Here is a 19502-nt window from a genome sequence, read left to right on the forward strand (position 1 = left end):
AAAATTTTAAAAACAGTTAAAAGTAGAGCTATCCTATGATTCAACAATTGCGCTACTGGGTATTTATCTAAAAAATACAAATTCAGAGATCCAAAGAGACACCTGCACCCCAGTGTTTATAGCAGCAATGTCCACAATAGCCAAACTGTGGGAGGAGCCTCTATATCCTTCAGCAGATGAATGGATAAAGAAGATGTCTATATACACAATGGGATATTGCTCAGTAATCAGACAGGATGAAATCTTGCCAATTACAGTAATATGGATGGAGCTGGAGTGTATTATGCTAAGTGAAGAAGTCAATCAGAGAAAGAGAAACACCAAATGATTTCACTCATATGTGGAATTTAAGAAACAAAACAAACATGGAAAATTAAAAAAAAAATAAGAGGGAGGGAAAGAAAACAAGAAACAGACTCTTAACTCTAGAGAAGAAATTGAACATTACCAGAGGGAAGGTGAGTGGGGCGATGGGTGAACTAGTTGTGTACCTGTTGTGATGAACACTCAGTAATTGTTGAATGACTGCATTGTACCTGAAGCTAGTATCTCACTATATGTTAACTAACTGGAATTTACATAAAAGCTTAAAAAAATCCTTAGAAAAGTGGGGGGAAAATAAATTAGAATTTCATTAGACACACGTGGTAGTGGCTTCTGGAGGGATCGTGGAAGGCTGACAGATGCCAAGTGGCAGGCATCCCTGCAGACTAAGAATCTCTCTTCCAGGAAAGCAATGTGGCTTCTCACTGCCGGGGGTGGGATGGGGTGGGGAGGAGTAGCGAAACTGCTACCCAGAGGTGATGATTAATGCATCATGTTGTGCCCTGCGGGTAGAAGGAGGCGGGAGCTGGGTGAGGACTTGGAGGTATACACGCCCCGGGCGGAGCAGGATTTGGGGTATCCTGCTTTGTCGTTACTGCTTGGCTTGGGTTTTCCAGTATAATCTGACTTTCATTGTTTGGGTCTTTGTCCTCATGTCTGGTGTCTGGATTTTTGGGTCAGAAAAATCCATGTGGCATTTCCTGGCTCTGCTCCCACCTGCAGAACCAGGGCTTGCCCTCCTCGCACAGCAGCAGTTTGGGAGCACGGCTGTCTGCTCTGGCCTTCTGTGTTTCCCTGTCGCCTTCGGCCGGCTGTGGTCCCTGTAGCTTCCATCAGTCATTGGAGTCCCAGACTGGGTTTACTTTGGTTCTGTTTTGGTTTCCTGTAGTTTGTTCAACGAGAAGGAATTTGTGACAACTTTGGGTTTGCCTTCTGGCGTGAGCTTTGAGTGTTTAGTGGGCTTTTCTTTGGTGCACAGCGTAAAACCGTGGTTCTCCATGCTGCTTTTGGATGAAGCTTGAACTCAAAGGAAGAAGACATCGTAAGGTTTTACTCCTGAGACCATCCTTGCTTATTATTTTTGTCGACTCTCATATTCCCACACCGGAAAGAGAACTTGTGTCAGGACTCAGGAGAACATGCAAAGCATCATGATTGTGTTCTTGTCTAGTTTTCACGTGTGATTAGAGTATCTTTCCAAAGTTCTGGACTGAACTTTGAACAGTGTGTCTTGCATTCCATCGGGTAGCCCACAGCCGGGAGCACAAGCAGCTGACGGCAAGGAGGAAACAGGTGTAGATGCCCTGAAGGCTGGAAATCACCTGCTCCTCTCCAGTATCCCAAGGATTAATGTCTCTAAGTCATTGCATCTAGTTCAACTTCATGGATTTTCAAATTATTTCCTTAATTTCCCTAAAAACCAGTTACAGCGGCTTAACACGTCCAGCACCGATTCTCCCAAGTGGCAGGAAGGAGGCAAAGGGCCTGGAGCCGTCACGTGCAGCTGCTGGCAGGACCGGTTGGGAAGACAGTGTGGTGGTAGTTTCTCCTGACACAGCCCAGCCACTCCGTGCCTAGGTATTTTCTCCCAGGAGACGGAAGCCTGCATAAGAAGCTGATGTGAGTGTTTACCATGGCTTTGTTAACAGTTGCCAGAACCTGGACACAACCCACGCATGGTTAGTGTGGGAAACGGACAAAGTCACCATGCTCTGTGCACAGTGGCCAGTACATCCCTGCGGGGAGGGGTGGAGATGCTGCGGTGAGGCTCCAGCAGGTGGGAGTGCCTGACAAGCCTGCTGCCTGAGAATACTGTTTCTGTGACACTCTGGAGAAGCACAGCTTTAGCTGCAGAAACCAGGTCGGTGGGTGCCCAGGTCGGTGGGTGCCCAGGTTGGTGGGGCCCAGTCTGGTGGGTGAGGACACAGCATGGCTACCAAGAGGGACAAGAAGTCGGGGGTATTGGAAGTGCCTTGAATGTCAGAGGTCCAGGTGGTTAGATGCCCTAGGTCCTGCTGAGAAGTCCTCCGTCTATACAGGAAGAGGGCAGGAAGTTATCCTGTGTAGAAATTCAGCTGATCCACTCACTAAATTTACACAAAGAAAAACAAGGAAAAAATACTCAGCTAATAGATTTGAAGGATAGACTTAAAAAAACAACACATTTTATTTATTTATTCATGGAGACACAGGTTGAGGCAGAGACACAGGCGAAGGGAGAAGCAGGGTCCCTGCAGGGAACCGGATGCGGGGCTGGATCCTGGGATCACACCCTGGGCTGAAGGCAGATGATCAACCACTGAGTCCCCCAGGTGGCCTGTTTAATTTGTTTCTAACTCATATGAGTAATACATATTTATTGCAACAAAATAAAATTCAAATACCCCAGAAAGATTTAAATAAAAAGAGGAAATGCACTGTCATCCTTAAGAGAAAAGTTAAAGTCCCTGGCTGCTGGTGCACTGTTTCCTTCTGGGCGTGACTGGTGTTTGTGTGTGTGGCAGGGCCCTGAGGGCCCTGAGACTCCAGGGCACTCACATATGCTGTCCTGCCCTGGATGCGGCTGCAGGAGGTACCTCTATCCCTTCCATCAGGGCCTCTGCACACCGTCCAGTAACAGTGCAGGTGTCGGGATCTAACCACTGACACCAGCGTCTCTGACTCAGGTCCCGGCCATCAGTTCATTTGTTCAGTCCTTGCAAGAACCTTCTGCAATGGATGCTATCTGCACAGAGAAACGGACCCGCTTCCAGTGCTGCCCCCTGGTCGTGGACTCTCATCCCTCCTGCTCTAGGCCCCATGCTGGCCCGAAGAGCTGACCTCCTCTCCCTCACCACGCTTGCTCTATGTACACGGGCCATCATCACACTGTGGTCCTGCAGCCGCCACACGTGCCTGGAAACACGGTCCGGGTGCTGCTTGGTCCTCTGGCTCCTCTGGGGCAAAGCAAGGCATCCCTCCAGGCTGGCATTCTTGCCTGGCACCCACTGGGCGCTCCGTAAGTGCTCACAGACTAAGTGAGTCCATGAGTCTAGGAGCAGGGTTTGTGTCTGCCCCAAGGAATTGAACTTAGGATCTCGGAGAGATGTCCACACTCCCATGTCCGCTGTGGTATTATTCAAAAAGGTCAGATACGGAGACAAGCTAAGTGTCCACAAGTGGAAGAAAGGGTGAAGACGGTAGGTACACATGTCTACACCACATGCCATGGGGATTATTCGGCCACGGGGAAAAAGGACATGCTGCCATTTGCAACAACGTGGGTGGAGCTGGAGGACGTGAAGTGTGTAATATCACTGTACGTAGACTCCAAGTTCGTCGGAGTCACAGAGACAGAGAGTGCAGGGTCAGGGGCCCGGGGCTGGGAGGGGGCAGTGGGAGGTATCGGTTGGGGGCACGCAGGCTGTGACGCCAGAGGACTAAGTCCTGGAGATGGGCATATGGCGCTGTGCCCACAGCTGGTCATTCTCTGCTGTGCTTGGAATACTTGCCAAAGGGCAGGTCTTGTATTAAGGGTTCTCACCATACACACAGAACAGCATTAAAACAGCAACAATAATAAAGGGGCGGGAGGAGACTTTGGGAGGTGATGAGCATGGCCTCGGCAGAGGTGAGGTTCTCACAGGCGTATCCTCAATTCAGAAAAGCAGTTGAGGACGTTGACAGGTGGTGCACAGAGCCTTTGCCGGCCAGCAGACTGTGCCTGATGGCTGGAGGGCCAGGCATGCTCCTGATGCTCTACTTGCCAGGCCCGGGGGGTCCCCTGCCCCACTGTGCTCACTACCTTCACAGCCCTCTCATGGCCGCTGGGACGCCCACGGGGACACCCCGCCTCAGGGGCCCCCGAGAGCACGGCAGACGTCTCTGGCTATGGCCGAGATAAGCACGCTGCTCACTGGTGTGGAAAATCCACAATATGAGTAACTGTTAGTCTCCAACCTGGTGATGCAAGCTTGTTCACTCCATGCTGAGGCCACATCCTTCCTGCCCTGCTGGGCTGTGACCACTATAAATTCATCAAGTTTCCTCTTGGGCTGTTTCTGAGGCTGGTGTCCGGGTGAGTCCAACTCTGTGGAGCTGCATGGCTGCAAGAGTGTGGGGAGAATGAGGAGGGGCCATGGAGAGCCGGGGGTGTCCTGTTTAGCACACTAGGGATTCTCCGGCCAGCTTCCAAGCCTGCCCTTCCACAATTCTGGAAAACCCTTTTTTGTTTTTCATTACTGGGTCCTAGGCTTGTGTGCAAGTGTGTGCGTAGGGACTGGGGAGTGGGGGGGGGGGGCAGGTAGGGACAGCCACCACAGCTCACACCCACCCTTGGGGCGGATTTGCCCAGCATCCCCCCAGGGAGTGGATGGAGGGGATGTGGTGGGGATGTGGACGTCCTAGACACCGCAGGACACAGAAGGCAAAGGTCAGGGTAGAACGCATGGGGCTTAGAGGCTGGGGGGCACAGAGGAGCCGTAGAGTCCTGATGTGGATGGCAAGGCCGACCGGGGTCCTGGGATGGTCCACAAAACAGGTGGGTCTACCTGGACATGCCCAGCCCACCGCCAAACGCATGAGGAACGGATTTGGTGGGTGCGTGGAGCCAGGAGTGCAGGGCAAGATGAAGGCACAGGGGAGGCAAGCATGCTTCAGGCATTGTGCACACACACTCTCTCCTGCAGTCCCACCCTTCCTCTCCCTCCTGTTAGCGACCCTCATTCATGGCCTTGGGTTGATGTTGTGCTTTCCCAAACTCAGTCATGTGGCGGGATGGATCCCAAACAAAGCCAACATGCTTATCAGCCCAAATCTTGGAGACGCAGAAGAGCAAGGACACAGCAGCTGAACTTTGCTCTATGTGGAACTCTGCATCCCTGTAGAAAAGCTGAGACCCTGAGCTCTAAAAAATGGTGGGCTGTGCGTGGAAAATGCTGGGAAAGTGGTTTGTTTTTGTTTTTTGCCTTTTAACCACCTATTTTATTGTCTTTGTTCTTTTCTATGTTTTTCTGAGATACCTCGTTAAGTGATGGAAGAAAGAATCACATGCTTTTTCTTGCTATGAAAATTAGTATTTAGGGACATGAACTCAGAAATCAGTGCCCCTGACCTAAATCCTGGCTTTGAACCCTTTTTTTTTTCTGCGAAACCCTGGGCAAGTCACTTAGTTTCTGCTAAGATTCAGTTCCTCTTCTGTAAAATGGGCCTAAGCATATGTGCACCTCCTAGGGCTTCGGGAGAGTTAGATGCACAGCACATGAGTGCGGCACCTAGGCTGCGAGAGGCTCTCAGTCCCCGTGGGCTCTAATGATGATCACAATTGTGAATGTTGAAGGACACCTCAGGGAGATGTATGTGGTCATCACCTCCCCCTACGCACCTCGAGCGTCACCCACTCATCGCTATCGATCAATAGATGGATGGATGTGCAATTGGAGACCTCCCCTGTCCAGGCGCGTCTGTCTTCTTCCTCCGTCCAGCCATGTGCTGCTCTGTTACTACCGTACTTACTCATTTCCGGGGTCAAAACAGAAATAGGGAACCAGAGCCTTTCCAATGGAAGGAACTTAAAAGCCATATTTTCCATTCTGTCATTTTATAGATGAAGAAACAGAAGCTGAGGAAGACTTTGCCCCAGGCCATTCCTCAGTAACTAGTGAGAACAAAGTTCTCCCTGTGGTGCACTGTGGTGGCTTAAGGCTGCAGGTTGGGCTCACAGTATTATCGACATGGTTCCCTGTGCGGGTTTAACCTCTGTTTCTCTCCAGAGGGACACTGTTCTTCCATGGCTCAGGACAGACTCCTGAGTTGAGCCAACAGGAAAACGTTCTGGTGAGTATTTGGGTCATTTTTCAAAACCTCATTATGGTTCAATTCTCTATTTTTTCTCCTTATGTTCTGGGTTTTTCGTGGGTTCATTCTCTTTCAAGAGGGCAGACTTTTAGGAAGATTCTGCTTACCCATGTGCTGTTTTCATCATCCAGCTTCCTGGAGTGGACCTATGCCCAAGGGCCCTGAGCCAAGCTGCAGAGGAGCATGGCAAGCGTCCGCTGCAAGCTGGCTCGTTACCTGGAGGACCTGGAAGATGCAGACTTTAAGAAATTCAAGATGCACTTACAAGACTACCCTTCTCAGAAAGGGTTCAGCCCTCTCCCTCGGAGTCAGACAGAGAAAGCTGACCACATGGATCTGGCTACTCTGATGATCGACTTCAATGGTGAGGAGAAGGCATGGGCCATGGCAGTGTGGATTTTTGCTGCAATCAACAGAAGAGACCTTTATGAGAAAGCTAAGAGGGATGAGCTGGAGTGGGGTGAGTGGAAGATAGACAGCATTTTAAAAAATCGTGATAAGATACACGTGACATACAATTACCGTCTTAGCCATTTCAAAGCTATGGTTCAGCAGCATTAAACACATTCACATTGCGCAATCAATCTCCACAACTTTTCTTTGTCTTGCAAAACTCTGTACCCATTAGACAACAATTCCTGTCCCCCTCCCCTAAGCACCTGGAACTACCACCTTCTATCCTTAAGAATTTGGCTACTCTTAGTACGGCTTATGAACAGCTTCATAAAGTATTTGTCTGTTTGTGGCTAGCTTACTTTATGAAGCATAATGTCCTCAAGCCTCATCCATGTGGTCACATACAACATTATTTCATTCTTTTTCAAGGTGGGATAATATTCCAGGGTATGTGTATGCCAAATTTTGTTCATCTATTCACCCATTAGTGGACATTTGGATTGCTGTTAGCTTTTGATTATTTTGAACAATGCTGCTAAGAACACGAGGGTACAAACCTCTTTGAGACCCTGCTTTCAATTCTTTGCGGGATGTGTTCAGAAGTGGAATTATTGTATTATATGATGACTCTAGGTTTCATTCTTTGAGGAGCCACCATGATGTTTTCCATAGTGGCTGCCTCATTTTGCACTCCCATCAACAGTACGAGGGTTCCTTTTTTTTTTTTTTAAGATTTTATTTATTTATTCATGGCAGACACACACCGAGAGAGAGAGAGAGAGAGAGAGAGAGAGAGAGAGAGAGAGAGGCAGAGACAGGCAGAGGGAGAAGCAGGCTCCATGCAGGGAGCCTGATGTGGGACTCGATCCCGGGTCTCCAGGATCATACCCCGGGCTGCAGGTGACAATAAACTGCTAGGCCACAGGGGCTGCCCGTGTACAAGGGTTCTAATTTTTCCTCATCCCCATCAATGCATATTTTATTTTATTTTGTTTGATAGTAGTTACTCTGATGGGTGTGAGGGGATATCTTAGTGTGGTTTTGATTTGCATTTCCCTATCGACTGGTGATATTGAATGACATTTCATGTGCTTTTTCACCATTTGTCTATCTTTGGAGAAATGTCCACTCAACTTTTTTCCATATTTCAGTTGGGTTATTTGTTTGTTTGTTTTTGTTGTTGTTGTTGACTTATAAGGGTTCTTTATATGTCTTGGATACTAACACTTTATCAGATATATGATTTGCAAATATTCCTCCCATTCCATGGTATTCTTTGATGCAATGAAGTTAGTATTTTGTTTTTTAAAATAATTCCTTTTATCATCTTGGCTTTATTCTGCCTTCCTCTCGTAAGAGGGCCATGAGAAGTTGGAGGAAAGCAGTTTGCTTTTTTTTTTAACCTCCTTTAAAAATGGAATTTAGGGCTCATTTACCCCTAGGACCTGTGGACATGTTGGGGGTGAAGTTTTTTGCTTTCTGGCTTGGTGTTCTGATCAACGGAAGAGCGCAAGCAAGGGCTCAGAGGAATCTAGAAAATAACAGGATGATGCTGTTGAGCTAGTGGGAAAGGGGAATAAAAATGAATCAGCAGATCAGGAGAAGCACAGCGAGTGGGGCAGCAATAAGGGCACAATGAGGGAGAGAAAATGATATGCCGGCATGAGGCAGGGGTGCATAGCAGCAGGTTGTTATAAACAAATTGCATATAATAACAGAATTGTAATTATGTCAGTAATTATATACTCACTAACCCAATTAATGTATAATGATCACAGCTACACAAGTCATTCATTAGGTAGTTTTTATGGATTTTGGTCATTCCTCATAAAAACTCTATGAGACTGGCTTTTTTTTTTTTTTTTTGTAGGCTCTACACCTCAACAGAGGGCTTGAACTCACAACCCCTAGATCAAGAGTTGTATACTTTATCAACTGCATCAGCCACACACCTTGAGGCTGACACTTTCGAAAGAACTTTCAGTTTCATTACTCAATGAAATACTTTAGTCACAAAAAGACAAATGCCGTAAGACATCATTTGTAAGAGGTACTAGAGCAGATACAGATAAATTTGTAAAGACAGGAAGTGGTAGCCAGGAGCTGTAGGCAGTGGGGATTGGGGAGTTGTTTAATGGATGTTGAGTTTTAGTTTTACAAATAAGAGATAATTCTGGAGATTGACCAACAAAGCGAAGTGAGCCTGAAAGAGGTTCTGGTTGCCCAAGGCTCTGTTTCAGTCAGAGCCAAGGCATGAATTCAACGCTGGATGTGTCTTTGGCTAGAACCTGGCTCTTCATCTCTATGTGCTACCTTGGCTTCTTGGGCTGTGAGATAGAAGAATGGTATCTGGGGTTAGAAGCTTTTTTTTTTTTTTTTCTAAGGAGGACCAGGTTGTAGGGTTAGGCTTCAGATATGAATTAAGTCATGGTTTTGGTTTGAGTTACTGTTCAGATTTTGTTTTGTGATCAAGTTGCCAATAGCATTTGCATTCAGAATAAGTAGACACCTGCCAGGAATCTTTTATTTTGCTCTTGGGATCATGCTCATCTAAAGTTATCTCCCAAATATTTCCCCTGGTGCTTAGCACTTGTTCTGCTGTGCCTGTATTTCTCCAATGAAGTGCCTCTTTGGGATGTGTAATTTAGTGACTGTTTAGGTCTATGAATGTCAAATGTAGATGTATGTTGGAGCTTTCAAAATATAATGGTGCTGGTCCCTACCTCAGATAGAATGTAAAATAATCACTGGGAGTGGATTTTTTTTTTTAAAGCTTCCTAGGTGAATCTCAAGTCAGGGATTCACTTTTAGACAAACCAGCTTGATAATTCTCAGTCTTGAAGACCCAGAATGTGGGTACGATTAATTTCAGGCATTTGGGGGCAAGGGAGGACAATCCTGTTGTCTCATAGCCTCCTTGGGGGTATTTAGACATTTAGTGTGGGAGTGGCCTCAAAACAAGGACACCAGGGAAGTTTGCCAAAGACAAACAAGGGTAAGAGAAATGTTGCCTGTCTCATGTGTTTGCTGATTGATTTCTTGGCCTCGGAGAGATCCTGAGACTGGATAGAGTGGGGGCACAATGCTAGGTGGGTGAGTGACACCCATTGCTTTGAAAGCAGGAGTGCATGAGTGCCATGAACTGGATGTTCAACTGTACACCTCTCATCTGCAACCCTGAGCTATGTTTTTGTTTGGGAGATGTCTGAGATAGGTGACTGCACTGTGCCATGTGCTGAGTACTGAGTTTCAGTTACATCACCTTAGTCAGGAGTCCTGGTTTTTAACTTTGTATTTCTCCCTCCTCCCTGCCTTTTTTTTTTCCCAGATAATTCACATCTGGAATGCCGAGAAGAAAGCCTTGAAGAGGAGTGGATGGGTTTATTGGGGTACCTATCCAGAATCTCTATTTGTAAAAAAAAGAAAGGTAAACAGTGGGGTTAGTGCTTCCTATCGGGTTTGGAAATCCAGTTTTAAAGCTTGGTCATTCTATATGTTCCTGCTCCTTGGGGAGCAAAGGCCCATTTCAGGAAATCCACTTTAGCTGAAGAAACAAATCAGTGTTCACATGGCTTCTTGCAGTCCCAGAACCAAGGGGAGGTGATTGAGTGTCTCAGGTTCTAAAAGGTATGGGCTGCAGACTACCTAGAGGAATAAGACTGAATAAAAAGGATTTTCTGGCAGGTAACAGGGCCTCTGGTACTTTGCTGTTCTTCTGCTCAACTGTGTATTTTGTTGAAGATTTTGACGGCCTAGATTTTCTGGGACCGTCCATACCCACATAGTGAAGAGAGTCTGCACCTCCTTTTTCTTAACTCTGGTCATCATTCCCTGTGGACCACAGACCATTGTCAATAGCTCATATGTACTTGGAGTTCTCCCAAAGTTTATCTTTCTGTCTTTGCCCCAGATTACTGCAAGAAGTACAAAAAACACGTGAGGAGCAGATTCCAGTGTATTAAAGACAGGAATGCCCGTTTGGGTGAGACTGTGAACCTCAACAAACGCTACACTAGGCTGCGTCTTGTCAAGGAACACCAGAGCCAGCAGGAGAGGGAGCATGAGCTCCTGGCCATTGGCAGGACTTCAGCCAAGACGCTGGATAGCCCCATGAGTTCCGTGAATGTGGAATTGCTGTTTGAGCCTGATGACCAACACTTGGAGCCCGTTCACACAGTGGTATTCCAGGGATCGGCAGGCATTGGGAAAACTATACTGGCCAGGAAGATCATGTTGGACTGGGCATCAGACAAAATTTACCAAGACAGGTTTGACTACTTGTTTTATATCCACTGTCGGGAGGTAAGCCTCGGGACACGGAGGAGCCTGGGGGACCTGATTGTCAGCTGCTGCCCTGACCCAAACCCACCCATATGTAAGATTGTGAGCAAGCCTTCCAGGATTCTCTTCCTTATGGATGGCTTCGATGAGCTGCAGGGTGCCTTTGATGAGCATACAGAGGCTCTCTGCACAAACTGGCAGAAGGTGGAGCGGGGAGACATTCTCCTGAGCAGCCTCATCAGGAAGAGGCTGCTTCCTGAGGCCTCTTTACTCATCACCACAAGACCTGTGGCTCTGGAGAAACTGCAGCATTTGCTGGACCGTCCCCGTCATGTGGAGATCCTGGGTTTCTCAGAGGCCAAAAGAAAGGAATATTTCTTCAAGTATTTCTCAGATGAGCAGCAAGCCACAGAAGCTTTCAGGCTGATTCAGGAGAATGAGATCCTCTTTACCATGTGCTTTATCCCCTTGGTCTGCTGGATTGTGTGCACTGGGTTGAAGCAGCAAATGGACAGTGGCAAGAATCTTGCCCAGACATCCAAGACTACCACTTCAGTGTATATCTTCTTCCTCTCCAGTTTGTTGCAATCTCACAGAGAGACCCAGAAGCACCAAGTCTCTGCCAGCCTCCGGGGTCTCTGCTCGTTGGCAGCAGATGGAATCTGGAACCAGAAAATCCTGTTTGATGAGTGTGACCTTAGGAATCACGGCCTTCAGAAGGCAGATGTGTCTGCTTTCTTGAGAATGAACCTATTCCAAAAGGAAGTGGACTGTGAGAAATTCTACAGCTTCATCCACATGACTTTCCAGGAGTTCTTTGCTGCCATGTACTACCTTCTGGAAGAGGAGGAACAGGGAAGGATGAGGAACCTGCCATGGAGTAGTTCCAAGCTTCCCAACCGAGATGTGAAGGTTCTTCTTGAAAACTATGGCAAATTTGAAAAGGGATATCTGATTTTTGTTGTCCGTTTCCTCTTTGGCCTTGTAAATCAGGAGAGAACCTCCTACTTGGAGAAAAAATTGAGTTGCAAGATCTCTCAACAAATCAGACTGGAGCTGCTCAAATGGATTGAAGAGAAAGCCAAGGGCAAGAATCTGCAGATCCAGCCCAGCCAGCTGGAGTTGTTCTATTGTTTGTATGAGATGCAAGAGGAGGATTTTGTGCGAAAGGCCATGGGCCATTTTCCCAAAATTGAGATCAGTCTTTCCACCAGAATGGACCATGTGGTTTCTTCCTTTTGTATTGAGAACTGTTGCAGGGTGGAATCACTTTCCCTGAGGCTGCTTCATAACTCCCCAAAGGAGGAAGAGGAGGAGGAGGAAGAGGAGAATGAGAAGGAAATGCAACACTATGATGTGGATCACTGTGTCCTCCTAGATCCTCATACCACCTATGCTTATCGGTAAGGAGATTTGGCTTCCGGCAGGTGTAGAATAGTAGTGCTGGTCTCCATTTTCTAGCCACCTTTCTCTGGGCACTTGCTGTCTCTCCCTGCTTCTCAACTGTCTTTAAAATGTGGCTGCCACAGCTACATAATAATGCCACCACCACTCATTTCTACCAGACACCTTCAATGACAGAGGTTGACTAGTAGGGGATAGGAAAGTGGACAAATGGGTGAGGAAAAAGGCAATGAAGAAAATAAGCAAATGATTGGTGGATGCCAACTCAGTGCAAGGTATTCTGTGGGGTAGAGAGTTGAATAAAAATGTTGTAAACTCAAATTGCTTGTAATCTACTTGGGGCTCTAGTGCTTAGTATTCAGTTAATACCCAAGGAGCAAAACAACCCCAGTGACTGTCTCACGAGCACAGAAGACAGAAGGCCTTTAGTACTGGGTGCTGAAGGGAGGCTTCTCAGAGGAGTGAGGTTTGAGACTGCCTTGAAGGTTTGGTAGGATATGGGTGAGTGCAGGAGAAGGTAAGGGGATTTTGGCAGTGGGGTCTGGTGTCTGAGGAACAGATTATGCAGGACACTATGGGGAGGGACATGGTTTCATTGGAAGTTATAATGAGGGAAAATTGAGGGTAATAGAGCTGGGAAGGAGAGGGTGATTTTAAGTCCCACATTATGTTTATAACCAGGAAGTCACCAACAGCACCCTCTTCAGGGTCTGTTCATCAATATTGTAGGAGATCAGAAGCTAGTCGCTGTGTCTGAACAGCAAAACAGTTCAGTTGCCTGACCTCTGAAGTCCATGCTTGGGAACTGCCACAGCTATGGTGGGAAGGTGGATGCTCTGTGAATGCTTGGGTTTAACCTGCCTAGAAAACACTTGACATGGGACAAAATTAAGGAGAAAGGGGACTGGTCCTTCCACCAGGGATCATGACTTTTCAACTCCCTCTCTCATGCTTGGCACTGCTACTAGGACAACCTTTTTATTTATCACTCAGTCATCAAGGACCACCTGCTAGGGCTTCAGCATTAGCTAAGACCTGTCCCTGCTCACAGCAACTTAAGGTTCAGTTGTGGAGACAGTTGGAAAACAATGATGGACAGTAGAGAGAGATGGACTATGGCAAGAACATCTATAGGATGTACCAGAAACACATGGTGGGAAGCCCTTGACCAGCTGGCCTCTGAGAGACGGAGCATGAGAAACCCAAGTGTGGGCAAAGGGTGGCTTGAACAGAGGGAATAGTGGGTTCAGAGGGCAGAGGTAGTGAAGCAGGGTGTGTCCCTATAATGGCAAATAGTTTAGGGTAGCTGTAGAGGGTGAGAAAGAGAAAGTGAGGGAAGGAAGCATATCTGCTCTATAGGGCCCCAAAAACTATGCTGAGGAGAAACCTGACCAAGATCACACAGAGCTGTGAAGAAGGCTTACAGAGACTCAGACTAAAACTCCTGATGAAAAGCCTGACACTCATCTCATTAGATGATAGTTACCTTCCTCTGAGGGCAAGAGCTTGCTTTGTGTGTTCCAGAACCTTCTAAAGACCAGCAGCATTGGGCATCCATCCCATGCTTGTTAGAAGTGCAAAGCTGCATGTCTAATTCTAGACACACAAAGTCAGAATCTGCATTTTAACAAGAGCTGCACATTGGAACCACTGCAAGTCTTAAGAATATTGATGTATGTGGTCCCATCTCAGAGATTCTGATATTAGTCTCATGGTGTCACCTGGCCTAGGGATTTTTGGCAGCATTGCTGATGCTATTATGCAGCCCATGTGAGAAGTGGTCTCTGGGTCACTTAGCAGAGTGACCAAGGCCGTGGGCAGGATGGCTGACTGATGAGAGAGGGAAGAGAAAGACACCTGGGGGAGGCTCCGGAGGGTGTGCAAAGGCAGCAAGTCACAGACTCATGCTATTTCCATAATAGAGTGTGCAGGATAGTCTTACCAGGCTGCCCCCTCCCCTCCCGTCCCTGGCTTTGTTATTCCTCAGTAGGCCATTTGTGGTTCTGTGAGTCAGCTCTTAATCCTCAGGAGGTCTTTGTCTGAACTGATTTTTCTTTTCTTTCTTTCTTGTTTACAATTTCTAGGTTGGTGAATTGCCAGGTCACTGTCAGCCTTTGGCAGGGTCTCTTCTCAGTCCTGAGCAGAAACTCACTGAGTCTCACTGAACTGAATCTCAGTGACAATGCTCTGGGGGACCAAGGGGTAAATGTGTTATGTGAAATGCTCCAGCATCCTGGCTGTAATATTCGGAAATTGTGGTAAGAACCTGTGTGTGTGTGTGTGTGTGTGTGTGTGCGCGCGCGTGCGCTCACCTGTTGCATGTATTTATGAGTGAGACAGAGAGAGGAAGACCCCAGATCAGTGGTTTATTAGTTTTCTAGGGCTGCTATATAACAAAGTAACACAAACCAAGAGGCTCAAACAATAGAAATTCATTATTTCATAGTCCTGGTGGCTGGATGTTCAAGATGAAGGTGTCAGCAGGGCTGGTTTCTCCTGAGGCCTTTCTTACTGACTTGTAGATGATGGTCTTCTTCCTGTGTCTTCACATGGTCTCTGTGTTCATGTTGGCTCTCCTCAAGCATACCAGTTGTGTTGAATTGGGGCCTGTCCTGATGACCTCATTTAAAGCCTGAGTTCCAAATAAAGTCACAATTCTGAAATCCTAGGGATTAAGACTTCAACATATGGTTTTTTTGGAGAGGTGGACACAGTTCAGTCCATAACAAGTGAGAAGGAAGAATGGATCAGAGGCCAGTTGTTTGGGAAGTTTCAAATGGGGAAGAAGGTAGGGGAAGTGAAAGGCCTGTGTTGGTGATGCAACGAAAAGCGCATGACCTTCATGATCTTCCATTTCCTCACTGGCCATCCTCATAGATGAGAATTGGAGAGTTTTGTCATATACAATGGCTACTTGGGCTGGACCTCATGAAAATATTTTGTATAAGGGCACTTGGATGGCTCAGTGGTTGAGCATCTGCCTTTGGCTGAGGTCGTGATCCTGGGGTCCCAAGATCAAGTCCCGCATTGGGCTCTCTGTAGGGAGCCTGCTTCTTTCTCTGCCTGTGACTCTGACTCTCCCTCCGTGTCTTATTTAAGCATCTAATCACACTAGGGCACCCACCAGGGCATTTAGGTAAGGGAATGGTATAATGCAGGATAAATTACAAATTCTTTTCTTACCTTCAAGGCTCTGGCTGGTTTTGGCTCTTTACCTGCCTCTCTATCTCCATCCCACACCAGTCTCCTCAACTGCCCTGGTGGGTGCCCCTGTGTAATTCCAGAGAGGGAGACACAATGAGGGAAACATGGGTGATTCTGAGATATTTTGGAGGTAAACAGGGGTTTAGTTACACATTTATTTCTGGTTGGTGTGAAGATAGTAGCAGAAAGGAAGATTGTTATTTATTTATTTATTTATTTATTTATGTTTTTATGTTTTTATTTATTTGACAGAGAGAGAGAGAGATCACAAGCAGGGGGAGGGGCAGAGGGAGAGGGAAAAGCAGGTTCCCCACTGAGCAGGGAGCCCAACATGGGCTCCATTCCAGGATCCTGGGATAGTGACCCAGCTTCACTGATGGAGCCACCCAGGTACCCCTGGAAGATTGTTTAACAGGCTCTAGGATGATGAATTATTCACCTAGAAAGGAGAATGTTGTTCTTGCTCCTCTGACAGGGACACAAAGTGTTGTTATTGGTGGTGATGGTGATAATGGTGTGTGTGTGTGTGTCTGTGTGTGTGTGTGTGTCGTTGTAAAACAAGTCAAGAACTAGAGATTCCTGCTGTTTCAGTGTAGGTGGGGGGCTGGTAATTGATCTTTAAACAGAACAATGGGAACAGGATTGACAAAGAGAAGTAGATGGGTAAAACTCTAGAGAGACCACCTGAGGGATTTTCACAGTGAGGAATGTGTGATGACGAGGTGGAACACACAGGTTCACCACCTTTTCCATTTATAAGACAGGGACATGCCATGTACACATTGGAGAGCTGACCATTATTTACATAGAGAGTTCACTGAGCCCGGGAGCCAAAGTCACACTAAAACTCAGGCTGCATACAGGCGTTCTGATAAGATCACACTTTCATGTAACTTTCATTAAAATTTTCCTTTTGTAATGTGAGAATGCAAATGCCCCTGTTTGGTGCTGAAAACAAGCACAGACCAGAAGGCAGTGACAGAGAAACAGCCTGTGTTCTGATGCTTCTGCTTCTGTGCTTGGAATGAAGGTTGGGGCAGTGCTGCCTTTCCTATCGGTGCTGCTTCAACATCTCCTCGGTCCTGAGCAACAACCAGAAGCTGGAGGAATTGGATCTCAGCCACAACGCCCTGGGAGACTTTGGAATTAGACTTCTTTGTGTGGGGCTGAAGCATCTGTTCTGCAATCTGAACAAGCTTTGGTGAGTCTGAATTATTTTCCTTCACAAAGCGTGAGCTGTGGCTTCGATGATTCATGATGGGCTACAGTTTTCGCATGAGAATGGCCATCACTGTTCAGAAGATTTCCAGATGTTGATCAATAATTCAGTCAGTTATGTTTATTGTGGGAAGAGCCACATACTAAGCCTTAGGGAAGGAGCTTAAAGAATCAAATCATGCTCACTTTTAAGGTATTTACAGTCTAGCTAAGAAAGTAAAACCAGTGTAATGCATTGCTCCGGAAGAATTTTGGGAGTTGATGACAAGTTCTTGGTCTCCATGCTAAGCAAGAAGAGAGGTGCTAACACAATACAGACACCTGGTATTTTACGCAGCCTTTCATTTACTGCTTCTGGGAGACTTGAATTTTGAAGAAGAGAAAACACTTGAAAATGGTAGTGACGATTCACACCCATTAGGAGGACTGTTATAAAACCAAACCAAACCACAAGGGTAGATGAGCATGTGGAGAAATTGGAACTATAACGCATTGCTGATGAGAATGTAAAGGGTATGGCCAGTGTGGGATATAGAATGTCAGTTCCTCAGAAACATGACCCAGCAATTTTACTTCTGGGTACATACAAAGAGAGTGAAATCAGGCACCCAAATGTGTATTTGCACATCTGTGTCAACAGCAGCATTATTTACAATAGCCAGAAAGTGGAAATACCTCAAATATCCATTGATGAATAAATGTGGGTGGGATTGCAGTTGGGAGTCAGGGAATGTGGTACAGACATGCATCTATCCTTAACAGGAATTTGGACACATCCTGCAATGTGGATGAACCTGAAAGACATTAAACTAATTAAAATAAGCCATACATAGAGGGGAGATATGTACAATTTCACTCACAGGAAGCACCTAAAATAGTCAAATTCACAGAGACAAGAAGTAGAAGAGTGGGTCCCAGGGGCTGGGGGAGGGAGGTATGGGGAGTTAGTGTTTAGTGGACACTGATTTCCAGTTTGGGAAAGATGAAAAACTTCTGGAGATGGATGGGGGTCACAGTTACACAGAGAAGACACTTAAATGCTCGTGAACTGTACACTTAAATTGGGTTGCAATGGTGAATGTTATGCCATGTATATTTTACACTATATGGATTAGTGCAGGGACCCGAAGAGATGTAGATTGGGCATGGGCTGGAAGGTGTTTCCTTGGTATTATGCCAAAGGAAAGGAAATAGAAAGTTTGAGTAGTTTGGATGTGCTTCCCATGTGCGGACTGGACTAGAGGCCGCATCAGAGCCAGCGCTTCCGTGATTCACAGCGTGAGATGAGAGAAGTGAATGACACTCTGCCATCTCTGTGGAAGGTTGGTCAGTTGCTGTCTCACACCAGCATGTTGTGAGGACCTTGCATCCGTGCTGAGCACCAACCAGTCCCTGACCAGACTCTACCTGGGGGAAAATTCCCTGGAAGATGCAGGAGTTGGAGTTCTATGTGAAAAAGCAAAGCACCCACAATGTAAACTTCAGAGACTGGGGTAAGTCATTGTGGGTGTCTCAGTGGAGAAGCAAACACCCCCTCCTTAGGGATGTAATGGGAAACACGATGGGGTTTGCTCTGTGAAAGTTGGTCAGATGGAATGGAGGGTAGAGAACGGAGGAGCCAGTATGTGAGGTGGTTGCAGGTGCTAGATACTACTTTCTACTGTAAGGTATTTATGACCCCGAACTGGAGATTCTTAGAGTTGAAGGAAACTGTAGGGGCTGTTGAGCTGAGGCCCCCCACCTGCTCCTCAGACACTCACACGGATAGTTACTGGCTTCACGTGTGAACACTTCGAAGCACACCATCATTGCTGCCCAGTGAAGCCACAGCAGGAGGACAGAGTTGTGTCTATGCAGCACCTTCTTTGGTTTCTGGGGTTGGTCCTTGTTTCACCCCCCAGGGCTCTGCTGAGAGATGTTGATCTCAATTCCCCAGAGACCACACTCGAACTCTAGGCTTCTCCTCTCTTGCCTGGACGTCTCTGAATTCTCAAGAAGGATGCGGCTTCCCACCTTCGCCTATGTAGTCATGCTGTCCCAGGAAGGGCTTCTCTGTTCATGTCCCTCTGAGAAGTATACTGCCAAGACCTGAGCCTAATACTCCTAAAGATATGTGGTGGTTTTTTCACCCCCTGTGGCAGGGCACTGTGTTGTCACAGGGGGCCCTATGGTTTCCTTGTGCTTCTGGCAGGCACATTGCATCACAACTTCATATTGGAATTCTGTAGTAAATAATAATGTGAAATTCTGGCGTGTTTCCTTCCTTCCTTCCTTCCTTCCTTCCTTCCTTCCTTCCTTCCTTCCTTCCTTCCTTCCTTCCTTCCTTTCATTATTTTTAAAATATTTATCTATTTATTTGAGAGAGACAGAGAGAGCGAGCATGACCAAGGTGCCAGCCATGGGGCTCCATCCCAGAACCCTGGGATCATGACCTAAGCCAAAGGCAGATGCTTCACTGACTGAGCACCCCAGCACCCCTCTGGCATGTTTTCTAACACTAACAACCAAATCTCTACAGAACCCAACTGCGTGTCTCACATGTCAGTTCAGATCTGACACTATATACTCAGAGTTGGCGCAGACCCCACAGGTCAAGAGCCTAGTCCTGTATGCTCCCCATGCTGGCAATGTCAGATACCAATGCAGGTAGTGGGCACAGTTCACTTGCACATCTCTTTGACTCAGCTATGAACTGGGGACTTCCACAATCCCCTCTCAGGTTTGAAAATTTGCTAGAACAGCTCACAGAAATCAGAGAAACACAACTTACATTTATTATAAAATATATTATAAAGAATGTAAATAAACAGCTAGATGAAGAGTCATATAGGCTGAGATCT

The 19502-nt window shown here is 46.7% G+C and overlaps 1 protein-coding gene across 10 annotated transcripts in view; it reads left to right on the forward strand.

Moving 5' to 3' along the window:
• The first annotated feature begins 4296 nt into the window (after window positions 1–4296).
• Window positions 4297–19502, forward strand: part of NLRP3 (NLR family pyrin domain containing 3) — a 61516-nt gene continuing 46310 nt past the window's right edge. Inside the window, exons 1-8 of one of the 10 annotated variants that reach the window (XM_072837773.1) lie at window positions 4297–4381; window positions 5909–6138; window positions 6291–6619; window positions 9884–9982; window positions 10466–12239; window positions 14325–14498; window positions 16475–16645; window positions 17985–18155. In XM_072837773.1, coding sequence (XP_072693874.1) covers window positions 6343–6619; window positions 9884–9982; window positions 10466–12239; window positions 14325–14498; window positions 16475–16645; window positions 17985–18155 — 2666 coding nt within the window. In that variant the 5' untranslated portion in view covers window positions 4297–4381; window positions 5909–6138; window positions 6291–6342. Of the gene's footprint in view, window positions 4382–5908; window positions 6139–6290; window positions 6620–8425; window positions 8606–9883; window positions 9983–10465; window positions 12240–14324; window positions 14499–16474; window positions 16646–17984; window positions 18156–19502 lie in introns of those variants that run through there. The other 9 variants (XM_072837777.1, XM_072837775.1, XM_072837776.1 and 6 more) reach the window with 9 other exon arrangements.

The sequence above is a fragment of the Canis lupus genome, chromosome 9, assembly GCF_048164855.1.
Source record: "Canis lupus baileyi chromosome 9, mCanLup2.hap1, whole genome shotgun sequence".
NCBI lineage: Eukaryota > Metazoa > Chordata > Mammalia > Carnivora > Canidae > Canis > Canis lupus.